Source organism: Anoplolepis gracilipes, chromosome 2, assembly GCF_047496725.1.
Source record: "Anoplolepis gracilipes chromosome 2, ASM4749672v1, whole genome shotgun sequence".
NCBI classification, from domain to species: domain Eukaryota; kingdom Metazoa; phylum Arthropoda; class Insecta; order Hymenoptera; family Formicidae; genus Anoplolepis; species Anoplolepis gracilipes.
The window spans coordinates 1,597,324-1,611,002 of record NC_132971.1 but is presented as its reverse complement, the minus strand read 5'-3'; the positions used below and the strand labels follow the sequence as shown (position 1 = coordinate 1,611,002).

General features: G+C 33.5%; 1 protein-coding gene across 1 annotated transcript; it reads left to right on the top strand.

Annotated features, from left to right (window-relative positions):
- The first annotated feature begins 1,521 nt into the window (after positions 1-1,521).
- On the top strand, positions 1,522-13,383 carry LOC140663226 (uncharacterized). Its single transcript, XM_072887234.1, has 5 exons — positions 1,522-4,553; positions 5,553-5,694; positions 6,802-7,260; positions 11,201-11,332; positions 12,544-13,383. Exons 1-4 carry the CDS (start codon positions 4,172-4,174, stop codon positions 11,247-11,249), a joined length of 1,032 nt encoding a protein of 343 aa, XP_072743335.1. The 5' UTR covers positions 1,522-4,171; the 3' UTR covers positions 11,250-11,332; positions 12,544-13,383.
- Positions 13,384-13,679: the final 296 nt, after the last annotated feature.

Below are 13,679 nucleotides of genomic sequence, written 5' to 3'. Positions count from 1 at the left end.
ATTATATATGTACTTAAAATGTATTAAATTATAAATATATTTATCTCTGTGTTTATATATTCCATGTTTTAATAGAATATGTAATTTATATTTTTTATTGTAATTTTTAGTGATGATAAAAATAAAAATGTTATACAGGTGAAAAGTGTTTATCTTAAAGCTATTTAATATAATTTTTTCGAATCTTTAAATTTGCAAATTTAGCACTTGAAATTTAAGTGTGGCACTTTATTTTTCTTCGTATGAATAAATTTAAAAAAGATATTAAAAATGAATGAATTTAAAAAAAAAAACATACAATGAAAAGAACTTATTTTAAAAAGTTGCATTCAAAAAAATTTCTAAAAGATTCTCTTTATCTTATTGAAATTTTGAATAAAGAACTTGCGGGAATTTTTACAAAATTTAAATATAAAGTATCCAAGTTTTATCGAAGCGCGATAACTTTTCACACTTTCATAATATATTTCGACAAATATCGCTATTTATTTTTAATTCTTTTCTATATGTACAGGTATGAATAAAATAATAAAACTTTCCTACGAGTCTAGAATAATTAAGAATTTTTAAACCGAATTAAACCATGAAATTTCCGAATGTTCCGTAATGAGAAATTTTTAGCCAGAGGATTATTTTAAAATGCCGATCGTCGTTTCACGAGTCATCGATTAACCGTAATCACTTTCCATTAGCTTCGATGAAAGTAGCGGCGGTGCTTCAACTCTGGCTCATTCATGTCGTTGACGATAATCTGCCGATCAAATTCACGTAAAGATGTAACTACGTACGCAGTGTGTGTGTGTCTGTGTGTGTGCGTGTGCGTGCGTGATATGTGTATGTGTAAAAGTAACGACGATCTTCCCCGAAGCTATATTACGGGAGAATTACAGGCCTCGGCCCGCTCGCTGTGATTTCGCTCGGCTTCGATCGATTTAAACGATCAACGCGTATTCTTTCTCAGCAGCATCTTACCGGCGTACTCCGAGGACGGCGATAATCACGATAACGATACAGCCGTGCTCTTTACTTAGACCCTCGCGCAGCAGCAACCTGCTCGAAAACTCGTTCTTCGCGACCGAACGCAATTCTCCGCCGACAATTAAGAGGATCATCCGTGTCTACGTGATTGTGTTCGAACGAGGACGAGAGTGCAAAAGCTAATTAAAAAGAATGGCCCCGCTCGGATGATCCTCTCCGAGAGAAAGAGAGAAAGAAAGAGGGAGATTCCCTCATCACAACTCCCAGCACAGCTCCTTTCTTTTTTTAGCGGAGACTTTTGACATTTACGCGAATTGTCATTCCACGTTCGTCTAATAAATTTATATATAATATATTCGAAATAAACACATGACGATGATTTTATTACCGCCTTATTTATACATGTTTGTGATTCTTTTAAAAATCTTATATACCCTACGCAAAAAAAATTAAAAGGCCACTTTCTGCTGTATAAAAAAAGACTAATTTTTAAGTATTTGCAATTTCTTTAAAAATAATCGGAATAAGATCAATAAAAAAGCGTTTCTAAGCTTGAAGTTTCTAGTTTTAGAATCTTTAAATGAATTTCAATTCTTTCTATTCGTTACAAAATTTATATTGTAAGAAAGCGACGTCCGTCGATTGAATAAATTTTTCAAAAGTTTGTCCAAAAATACCGAATTAATAAAAAATCCTAGCACTATTTCATTAATTGGGTGCTAAAGACCAGAGTTTTAGTTTTAATTTCGTTTTTTAGCGAATGTTCTATGATTTTTTTTCACCGAGATATTTATTATTAAAATAAAGTCGAGCTATTGACTTTTAACGCTTATAACTAGTGAAAAAATGATGGTACAATAATCATTAAAAAGGCAATTCAAAGGGAAAAGTTAGCACTTTAAAATGCTCTTTTCGTTTTTTCAATCATTATTTTTTTTTAAAGCGTAATTGTTACTTAAAAATCAAATAAAAATTGCATTTTTATCTTTTTTTATTTAAATCAATGAAAGTTAACGAAAAAACGCTAAAATTTTCATGAACTCTACAACATTTGCAAGTAAAAAGCATTTCAGTTACTCGTACAAAAGATCGGAGTGTTAAGTTTTTTTTTTCTATACATTTCAAAAACTTAAATAAATAATTATTATACGATCATTACTTTTATAGAAGCTTCGTTAAAAAAAGAAATTAACGCTAAAACTCTGCTCTTTAACATCCATTTAATGCTAGGTTTAATAATTAGTGTTAGGATTTTTTTTAATTCGGTATTTTTGGACAAACTTTTGAAAAATTTGTTCAATTGATAGACGCCGCTTTCTTATAATGTAATTTTGTAATTTTGAATAGAAAGAATTGAAATTCATTTCAAGATTCTAAAACTAGAAACTTTGAAACGTTCTTTTATTGATCATATTTCGATTAATTGGTCTTTTTTTATATGAAAGAAATTGGCTCTTGAATTTTTTTTACGTAGTGTATTTAAACAACAATTCTTTCTACGGGAAAACATTAAAGCAATTATTACATTATCTATCAGTACAATATTTTCGTGATTCATCTATATGCGTCGTTTACATCTATTTAAATGTTTGTATGTGCGACAAAAATAAATTAATAATGCTATGCAGAAAGCTAAGCATCAGTGTTAACACGCGTATAATTTATTTTTGTGAATAAAACGATCTAATTATCTATGGAAAATCGTATTAAATCGAAATTGTGAGATTCTAGAAAATTCTTTAAAGCTACCAAGACTGCGAAGACACGTATAATGTATAGATGTAATATACAGATTGTTATACTCTATTTAAGACATGTCTAATATATTTTCTCTCATCGTACATCGTTCGATTGGCATTTTGTCCCGCACGCTCCTACTAAATAGATCCAGAAGAGCGATCAACTGAGGCTAGAGATTACAATAATAAATTAATCATACGTGAAAGAAATCCTTGTATCCTCATCCGTAAATCTTTTTATCGCGGACACTCGATCCGTTTGCGCAGCAAGAACGGATTGACGAACAGGCTGTTAAGCCTCTGACGCGACCTCATTAAATTGTAACCAAGTGTCATTTCCGATAACCCAACTCGGCTTTTACCACGGAGGTCGATAAAGAAATGTGCAACGGGCGGGGGAGGAGAGGCTCTGGTTAATGTTGCATGTACAGTAAACCAAAGCGAGGAATTCAGCTCTCTCTCTCTCTCTGTGTCTGTGTCTGTTGCACTTCAAAAGACTTAATGACCGCGCGCCGCGATTGAGTCATTGAATATGTCAATCGAACGGAACACATATACATTGCACGCTATTGGCGAAACATTGCCGTTCAACTCATTTCCTGTCGACGTTTGTGTTGTCGATCTAGTTTACAGAGGTTTACATATACCTATACCGTCACCGCAAAACGGAAGAGATGTAATTCTCAAAATCACGAAACTTTTAAATACTATTTTCGTCCATTCATGCGCTCGATCTCTTTCATCCAAAGTTGTTTGTTGCATCAGCAATATTTCTCAATAATTTTTTATTTTCTTTTTTTCTCCAGTCTTTTTTCAGATCTCCGTCCCAAAATAATATACTAAATTGAGCACATATATGTATCTCGCTCTAGGTATAATTTACTTAATCATATACCATTCATAAAAATGCGAATAAATATAACGCTATGCGGGCCAGGCAAGTAAGTTATGAGAAAATATCTTTCGATGAAAAAGAGAAGAAAGAAGACGCCGTGTTGTGTGCCTTCGATTTTTCCTCTAACGAGGTCTGCGACTCCAGGTCGCCGGCGCCGTCTTCAACAGAGCACCCCCTCACCCTCTCGCCATCGGGCGCCGTCAAAGGCTCGTTTACACCCGGATCGTCATCGGCGGGACGAATGCGGCCAAGTCTGACGAAATAAATATATAAAAGCGCATGCGAGGGAGTGTTATTATTCTAATAAATCGGCCGACTTTAGGAGGGCGGAGAGCACGAGGGCCGATTTTCTCGCGAGAAGAGAGGGAGCGCGAGGGCCAAAAGCACCGGAAATAAATCGGGCAAGTGCGACGGAATTCGCGGCCGCGTCAAATAAAATGCTGATGACGGAATTAAAATAGATACAGAGAGTAGTAAATTGTCGAACACCGGACGACAACATCGGTGCGACGCGACGCGGTTCCTTCTAGTGGGAGGCGCTAAAATTAGAGGTGCCAGTATGAGAGTAGTCGCCTTTTCGGCCTCCTCTTCTGCATCCAACATTTTCAAATCGTCCTGTGAATCGATAACACCTCGCGTCCGCGATTGCTCCACCGTCAATCGTCTCGAGAGAGAGAGAGAGAGAGAGAGAGAGAGAGAGAGAGAGAGAGAGAGAGAGAGAGAGAGAGAGAGAGAATCGTCCGCGAAACGATTATGGCCCGCAGTCGCTTTAACGGGCGGCGAACGACAGATCCAGGTTCCGCGATCCAATAAACGCAATTTTCGGGACTCTTGGAAAGAAGAGATGCCTGCTCGTCGATCGATAATCGGTCGATCGTTAGCCGGATATCTCGCTGCGATGTGCATCGTGTCGCTGCCGACGAGCCTCGCGCAAGTGGAAGGTATGTAATATGTAAGTGAACTGCATGTCACCGGCCGCATGTCATTGGGTTCCTTAATTGGCAAAGGATGCTCGTTAATGACGACGAGAGACACGCCATTAATTAAACATACTCACTTTGTTCAAACAATTTAGTAACATTATAAAAAATCGGATCAAGAATAAATATAATTGACCTATTGTGTGTTTAAGCGTTCAGTCTACCTTACAAGGTAAAAAAAAATCTTTTTTTTTTAATTTTCTAAAAGTATGCTGTCCGGAGAATAGATATCTTTCAAATTTTATTAAAAAATTTGCAAAATTGAGTAGGATTTTGAAATATATAATAGTGACGAATGACGTATAAATCTTATAAAATAAATTTGCGAAACTTGAAACACATTTTTCTCTTGACTGTTCAAAGTTGGCGTGACAGATATTTTGAAAATTAATGAATCGAATAACTCAATTTTTTTATAAATGAAAGAGAATACTTTTTGGAGAATATACTGAACCTATAATTAGAACATTAATCATTTAATATTTTTCTGATTTTGCTTTCAATTTTTTCTAATCAAATTAGGATTCAGTATCCCATACAGAATGTCCTATACGAAATAAATAAAGTTAAATTAAATTTTTTAATTAGATAAAAAACTATCCAAGGTTTAAAAATACAAGGTTTAAAATTGTCACAATAAAAATATATATAAAATGCTAAAAAATCATCAATTTTTCAGACTGCTAGAACAGACTGTGTTTTTAAAAAATCACATAGTTTTGTAAAGGTCATTTTTCGTGTGAATGAAAATCGATTTTCGAATAACGGAGAGAGAAGAGATGATCTTTCGAGAAATTTGAATCCTCGTTGAGGAAAATTATTTTTCTGGTATTTTTCTTAATTGGCGACTTTTTATCTTCACGCAAGATTGTAAATTTGTAAAAACATGACAATTTACATTTGTAAAGCTGTTCAGACTCGCCTCGACCGTCTGGTCTTATACAATATTATGTTTCATAGGAAGAAAGTGCGTGTGTACGAGCAAAGCCTGCAAGGAAGCCGGCGTGGATACTTGTAAAACGAGATTCTTCTGTTACACCGAACGTATTCTGACAACGGGGCAAGAAATCGGTGAAAGTACGGTCACAAGAGGATGCACAGAGTGTGTATATTATAAATTACTGCCGAGATTTTTAACGAAAATTATGTACATAATAAACAGATATACAGGGTGTCCTGTAATTCGTGAAAACTTGCTAATGGCAGATTCTTAAGATCATTTGGAATTGATTTTTCCTCAACGAAAATCTCGAGAGACGTCATTATTTTTTGCAAGTTTCCAGTTTTTATCATTATATATCTTTGTAATTAAGCCTTAAATTAAAATTCTATTAAAGTAAATTCTATCTGAAATTAACTGAAGAGTGTAGTTTTGAAAATTTTTCAAAAAAAAGTTTAGGTTTGTAAAAAGCACCTTTTTCGCTTATAACTCGGAAATTATTAATGCCTCGGCATTTTCAATGAGAAAAAAATCGTCTTTTTCACCAATTATAGGACACCTTGTATATAATGTTTTTCACATGCGATAAAATGTTTGAAATGTCGTCTGAAAAAGATAATGATACAAATGACTCTAATCATATTTTTCTATTAAGATGAAGAAAAATCTCTTGCGGAAATTTAAGTTTTTTTTCACTTCGTCTCTCAATTTTTGTAGATATTATTATGCCTCTTCTTAAAATAGGATGCGCGTTTTGTGAGAGTTTGACAACGCTATATAATATAAATTCAGGAATGCGTAATGGTACGACGAATAACCTTGACGAGATAATGGAGAGAAAAAAATTTCCGCGAGTTTTATTAAATGTCTCATTAATATTACTAGCGTGATCACCGCCTGTGATGATTGCGACAGTGATTCGCTCAACAAAATCCGGATATTATGTTAATACGTCATTATTTACTCCTTTTATCTGTTTTTACAGAAAGTCTTGTTGTCTAATTTGAAATTCAATCATCCGATTCAAGTCACTGGGACAGACTGTCCATCTCGATGTAGAAATCATTTTAATTAAGATTGAAACTTAAATTCCAAACAATTATCATTTAAAGTAAATGTTGACATTTATGGATTGCAACAGTCATATCGCCTCGATGACGTTATAGACATCGCGTAATAAATGTCTTCGACGTTTCGACTATACCTCTTTGCAACTGACAGGTTCACAGAATTTTATCAATTGATAAATTCACAATATTATATACGCAGGAGTGCCACGCCATTGTTGTGCGAGACAAAGTCCTGGATCACGAGGTCAACGCGATCGTTCAACGCTCTGGAACCACCAGCCAGTCCTCGGGTTCTCGTGCCCTGGCCCAAATTGAAATGCTGCGACAACCGCGATTATTGCAACGCCGCCGACGATGACGACGGCGACGAAGATGACGACGACGATGGTGATAGCGAGGACGTGAGAAACGCGAACACGTGGGAAAAGACGCAGACGAAGCGGACGCCTTCCGTGATGGATCGCGAGATGCTGGACGATGGTCCAGCGAATCGCGATGCGACGCCGACGATGGAACCTGACCGGAAGTATTCAGACAACTCGGCAAAATCGGTCGATCGACTTCTACGAGATCACGTCAGGGCGCTGCACGTCGCCGTCCTTGTCCTCGCCATCGCGGCCCTCATATCCGTCCTGGCATCCTGCTACGTGGTTACAAGGTCCGCATTTCTTTCTTTACTTCATCTGCTCGCAAACATAAAATTCAATCAAATTACTAATACACTCTCATTTACACTTATCGATTTTAAAATAACTATCCTTGAAAAGGAGTTAATGTTGAATAACATTTTGTTACATTTTCTTGATAGTAAAAAATGCGAAAATTAAACTCAGGATATTTCAGTGTAAAATTAATAGAATTATTAGAATTGAAAAAAAGTAAAATAAAGATTAATATAGGAAATACATGCCATTGTGCAAAGGATATCGTGCACATCTCTTTTTTTTACTACTTATAAACGTAAAATTCAATCGTTTACTAACACACTCTCATTTACATTTATCGATTTTAGAATATATATTCTTGGAGGAAAATCAATATCGAATAATATCTCGTTACATTTTCTTGATAGTAAAAAATATTAAATTAGACTGAAGATATTCAATTGAAAAATTAATGAATTATTAAAATTTAAAAAAATAAAATAAAGATTATTATAGGAAATATATGTCATTGTGCAAAGGATATCAGTACGTAATATCGTACACATCTCTTTTTTACCTACTTATCAACGTAAAATTCAATCGTTTACTAACACACTCTCATTTACATTTATCGATTTTAGAATATCTATTCTTGGAAGAAAATCAATATCGAATAATATCTCGTTAAATTTTCTTAATAGTAAAAAATGTTAAATTAGACTGAAGATATTCAATTGAAAAATTAATGAATTATTAAAATTAAAAAAATTAAAAAAATTAAAATAAAGATTAATATAGGAAATATATGTCATTGTGTAAAAGAAAATGTCATTGCGCAATATCGTTCAAATCTCTTTTTTTACCTACTTACAAACGTAAAATTCAATCATTTACTAATACTCTCATGTACATTTGTCGATTTTAGAATATCTATTCTTGAAGAAAAATCAATATCGAATAATATCTCGTAACATTTTCTTGACTATAATAAAAAATGTTAAATTACACTGAAGATATTCGATTGAAAAATTAATAGAATTATTAAAATTTAAAAAAAATTAAAATAAAGATTAATATAGGAAATATATGCCACTGTGCAAAAAGATGTCAGTACGCAATATCGTATACATCTTTTTTTTTTACTTCATCTACTTACGAACATAAAATTCAATCGTTTTGTATATCGAATAATACACTCTCATTTACATTTATCGACTTTAATATCTATTCTCGAAGGAAAGTTAATATTAAATAACAATAATCAAACTCGTTACATTTTCTTGACTATAATAAAAAATGCTAAATTAGACTGAAGACATTTGATTAAAAAATAGAATTATTAGAATTAAAAAAATTAAAATAAAGATTAACATAGAAATATATAAATATATAATATATAATTTTAAAATTATTCTCTTTAAATTTACTTTAAATATCTTTAAAATATCTATTCTCGAAGAGAAGTATATCGAATAATATATCGAATAATATCTCGTTACATTTTCTTAACTATAATTAAAAAAATGCTAAATTAGAATAAAGATATTTGAATAAAAAATTAATACATATTAGTATTGAAAAATTGAAAATAAGAATTAATATAGGAAATGTACTCCATTGTGCAAAAAGATATCAGTACGCAATAACGCAAGGTTGCACGCAGGTCGCCGATCGTTAATTTACATTGGATATAATTAACGATCGGCGAAGAGATAAATCTATTCGAAAGCAGTGCTTTTGTACCGCAGGGGGACCACCCTGTGTAACAGATCGTGAGCATCGAGGCCACACGAGGCGAGAGTATACGTTTATAGTAACCACCTACACGACATAGGACTCGTTTTTCCCACGTGAAACAGTAAATCATGTCGCGATTTTTCGAATCGCAAAAATCTATAATGCACTTTCTGTTATTATGAATTAGATTCAGTAGTTCGTATATGTGTAGATAATAACAGAGAGAAAGAGAGAACTAAAGCATATATCGATTCATGACAGAAACTGATAGATAGGATTAATGATGCATTCACCGAACTGAAGCAAGATAGATATTAAATTCGTAGAATGTTAAATTCAATAATCTCTCAACAATGTCAACCTTGCATTAAAACGAGGGACGGTATTTTGAAATAGAAAATTAAACAAAAACTTTTTTTTCAATATGATAATAAGATGTTTCTATTGATATTTGTATAACATTTCTTATATATTATATATTTTTATTATATATTTATTATAACAATTTTTTTTCTTATATATTTATTATATAATTTATTAACATTTTTATATAATTATTTTATATTTTTTTTCTTATTTCTACTTCATAGAACACACTAGAGAAGTTTAATCGTTTGATATATCCTGTATATATGTTTTAAATCTCTCTCTCTCTTTCTCTCTCTCTCTCTTTTTCACATCTACAATTATATATATATATATATATATATATGTGTGTGTGTATCCACTCAGTCCGTCGATGCTTTTTCATCTAATTGACAGCATTCCTTTTAAACTCATTCCTTATTATCTGTCCCATTTCTTTTTCCCTTTCTCCGAGCATTCTTCGAGCGCACATTCTCGGGGTAGTTTGTCGCGAAGCATTAAAAGCCGCCCTCTTATCAGTCCACCTCTCGGCGAGGGGTCCCTGCTGGGCCTCAGGCCCTGAAAGCCGTAGATAGCGCAACTTGCGGACCACTCATAGACCTGCCCTCTAATCTTGCTCCTCCGAATGGTTAAGTGGGTTTTCGAGTTCGGGAATGTCTCGGTTCGACCCATCTCGCGTGTACACCTCAGCAAACCCGTGCGTCGTTAGTCCCTTATTCTTTTTATCTCGAAATGGATGGCATCGTGCGCGCTCAGTCTCCATAATGCGATGGGCCGCGTTTCACGACCGCGATAAAAACAACCGAGTGCCCGGGGCTATTTCCTTTCCGAAAGAGTAGCAATTTGTTGTTTGATCTCGCGATTCGAATTTTTATACACGTACCGTGAAATATAAAGTATTTTATATATTTATATAATAAAATAAAAACAAATATATTTTTTTTAATTTATATATACATATATATAAATATTAATGTTGAATACATTTTAAAATATGTATTTTATAAATTAATTTTATTGTTATATATTCATTATACATACATATATTAACATTTTTATATAATTATTTTATATAAATATTTTATATAACATTTCTTTTCTTATTTCTACTTCATATTTAATAAAATAAAAAAGATTAATTCTCTTGTACAGAAATATAGTATTTTCGTATATAATCCATTGTTATAAAGTTGGCAGAAAATTTTTTTCACATTCAATACGACTGAAGAATCTGATAGGATGTGCTGATAGCGTCACGTTAACACACGTCAATGTCTATAATAATGAATGCCGGTTTCCCCGCTTTTATCCATCGTAAGTTACGTTCAGATGTAAATTTAAATCCATAAAAAAAAATTCTCTCTTTCTCTCTCTATCCATTATTATTGTTTTCCAACCGATAAAGACCTCGACTTCGGTATATAATTTAATAAGTGTCTTTGTGCGCGTAATTGATTCCCTCAACCATGGTACTGCTAACGATGATTTCAGTTCCGCGCGTTTTATGTCAAAGAATTGTTTTCCGTCGCATTATTCACGGTTTCTAATCCTCGTCGGGCATATCCGAGTAAGCCCGTAGGGGGAAGTCGGGATATAAGATCCGGTTTTAAGTGGACCGACATCTCCGGATACGATGCGCATCGAATCGATTTTTGATCGTGATTTATACACAGGAAGCTCGCGACGAGTCGACACGATAATACCGTGACGAATCCATTTATGAATCCATTCGCATGTTTATTTTTTTTTTTTGTCAGACAGAATAAACACTCTCGTGAAAATCATACGAGATAGATGCTGCGTGAAAATAAGCGGAAATTTAAGTGATGATAAATATATTCAATGTTACAGATTCCTGAGAAGCAATCGTTATGTAATCGACGCTGTAAATTACTCGTGAATAGGACGTCGAGACTTATTTAACATTGTGATTTCACGGACTAATTGTGGTCTTTCCTTCAGTGGGGTGAAATTATGATATAGGTAATGTATATATATTTCATTGTATCTTTTACGCTGCGAGATATATTTATAAAAAATTTGATTATTAAATTAAATTATTTTAAATTAAATTATATTACATTTAAATTAATTTGTATGACAGCATGAGAAAGGAATGCATGCAATGTGTGTGCATCTTGTAATGTAACTTATTCGCGTCTTCTTAAACACGCGGTTGCTCTATCTATCTATCTATCTATCTATCTTTCTCTCTCGCACGCGCGCTTTTAAGTATAATTCTCGTCTTGATCACACGCCGCTGATCAACTAACGAACGGAAAATATAAATAGAAGTCGGCCGTGCGGGAGATAACTGCTGCCGACAGGCCGGTCGAGTCTCTGTATTAAAGCGATTTTTTGTTACGTCCGCTGAATAGCTTTCGAGTTCGAAACAGTAGCGCCGGCGCGGCTGTCGGATCGTGGGTTGCGATTGAATATCGCATGTTAATAATTTTATCTCTCCTCTCAGCGAACGCACTATATCTATTCAATCGTAGCATTCGAAATGATATGTACTGTAACATATCGACGGCTTTTAAATTCTCTCGAAATTGTTAGGACAAATTCAACTTAATCTATCTCGCCACATTGTAAGTAGAATTTCTTGCGAAAGATACCTGAACATTTGGAAACAGAGTGTCTAATTTTGTAAAAAAAATTCCCTGATCTACGATATTTTTTTATTTAAAATTCAAGGAGAAAAAATGATTTTAAAGATCTTTTGGTACAACTTTCTAAAATAATTTTTTTTGTTGTAAGCGTTTTCTAATGTTTTTCACTTAAGTTTCAAGTGGTAAATTTGCAAATATTTTGACAAGAAGAATTGAATATATAGCTTTCGTAAGATAAACATTTTTCACTCGTGCAAGATTTTAATTTTTTTATCACTAAAAATAGCAATGAAAAATATGTGCTGTATATTTAATATTTTATTAAGACATGTAAATATATAAATAGAGATAGAGATAAATATTTATAATATTTTAAACACATAATTCACAATTTCACCTATCAGTGAATTTTAGAATTTATTTCTCATATTTTTCCAGGGAATAGAGACCCTGAAAAATCATATTTGATTTTGTTCATCGTTTATAATTTCCATTAAATATATCCGAATTGGTTTGCTTGCTTTTTGTGGCATCTTCAATTATGCCGAGTAACGAAGAGAAGTTTCGCTTATCTCTATTTAGGGATAACTGGACAACCGGGGAGGTCCCGGGGAAAAAGAGCCACGTCAGCCTGGTGACGGACGATTCGGGGATACAAGAGCCGGCGTACGCGTATTTTAACGAAGCTTCCTGAAGAGCAAACCAACTCTCTGGCATCCTTTGTTCTACATCGTATGACTAACGGCCGATGTAGCTCGCATTCTTCGCCGCCGTCGAGCGAGACCCCTCGAGGGACGCCCAGTGTATGCCAGGTGAACCGGGCCCCACCGATCCTGGCCCCCGGTTTCAACGTAATTAGTCATCCTCCTTCAGGTTGTTCAACACATACACGTGCACGCATCCTGCCAAACGATCAAACGAATAACGGCAGAGAAATAACATATACACGACGCGCGCCCGAAACGCTATGTCATCGTGAGAAAGAGAGAGAAAAGGGGGGGGGAGGGTTCAATCTAACATAAATAAATTGATGAAGAGAGTTGTAAAGAACGACGTGCGCGAGTACAGTGAATCCTCTGTAAGTCTAGCATAATCGCGCGTTGAAGTTTTCGAGGTTGGCGTGCTGGATATGTAAAGCTTCCAGAAGATGCGTTCAAGAATATATGCATCGCGGCTCTCAAATACGTCAAAAATTATATAGTATATGCAAAATTGCAAAACGCACTGTATTTTTCGTGAATATAGTCAATGCGTTCTATGATTTTAATTAACGATGTAAAATCATATAATTGAAGCACAAAAAAAGAAAATTTTTTTTGCAAAGTTTTAAGAGGAGATTCTTATATCGATATAATTAGAGATATATGAAAAACTGACTAATTGTTTTTAATTTTAGAGGATATAATTTTAAAATCTTATATATATAAGAGAGAAAAAAGAATATAGTGTACAAAGTTTTACATTGTGTATGTTAAATTATAAATTAAAAAAATAATATATTTTAATTATACATATATATGTATACAATGTAATATATAATCTTTTATCAGTTTTCCATATTTCCTATCATTTTTTTTCTTGACAGCGATCTGACATTAAAATAAGATAACAAAATTATATTTGACTATTCTGTGTCTGATGAAAAATCGATCCATCACATTGTCGTTAAAAAAAGACAGAGTATTAATAAATTATATATATTACTAATGTGATAATAA

Coding starts and splice junctions, on each gene's coding strand:
- LOC140663226 (XM_072887234.1), top strand. CDS start 4,172: ATGAGAGTAGTCGCCTTTTCGGCCTCCTCTTCTGCATCCAACATTTTC. Junction 4,554..5,552: donor GAGCCTCGCGCAAGTGGAAG/GTATGTAATATG, acceptor TATGTTTCATAG/GAAGAAAGTGCGTGTGTACG. Junction 7,261..11,200: donor TCCTGCTACGTGGTTACAAG/GTCCGCATTTCT, acceptor TCAATGTTACAG/ATTCCTGAGAAGCAATCGTT.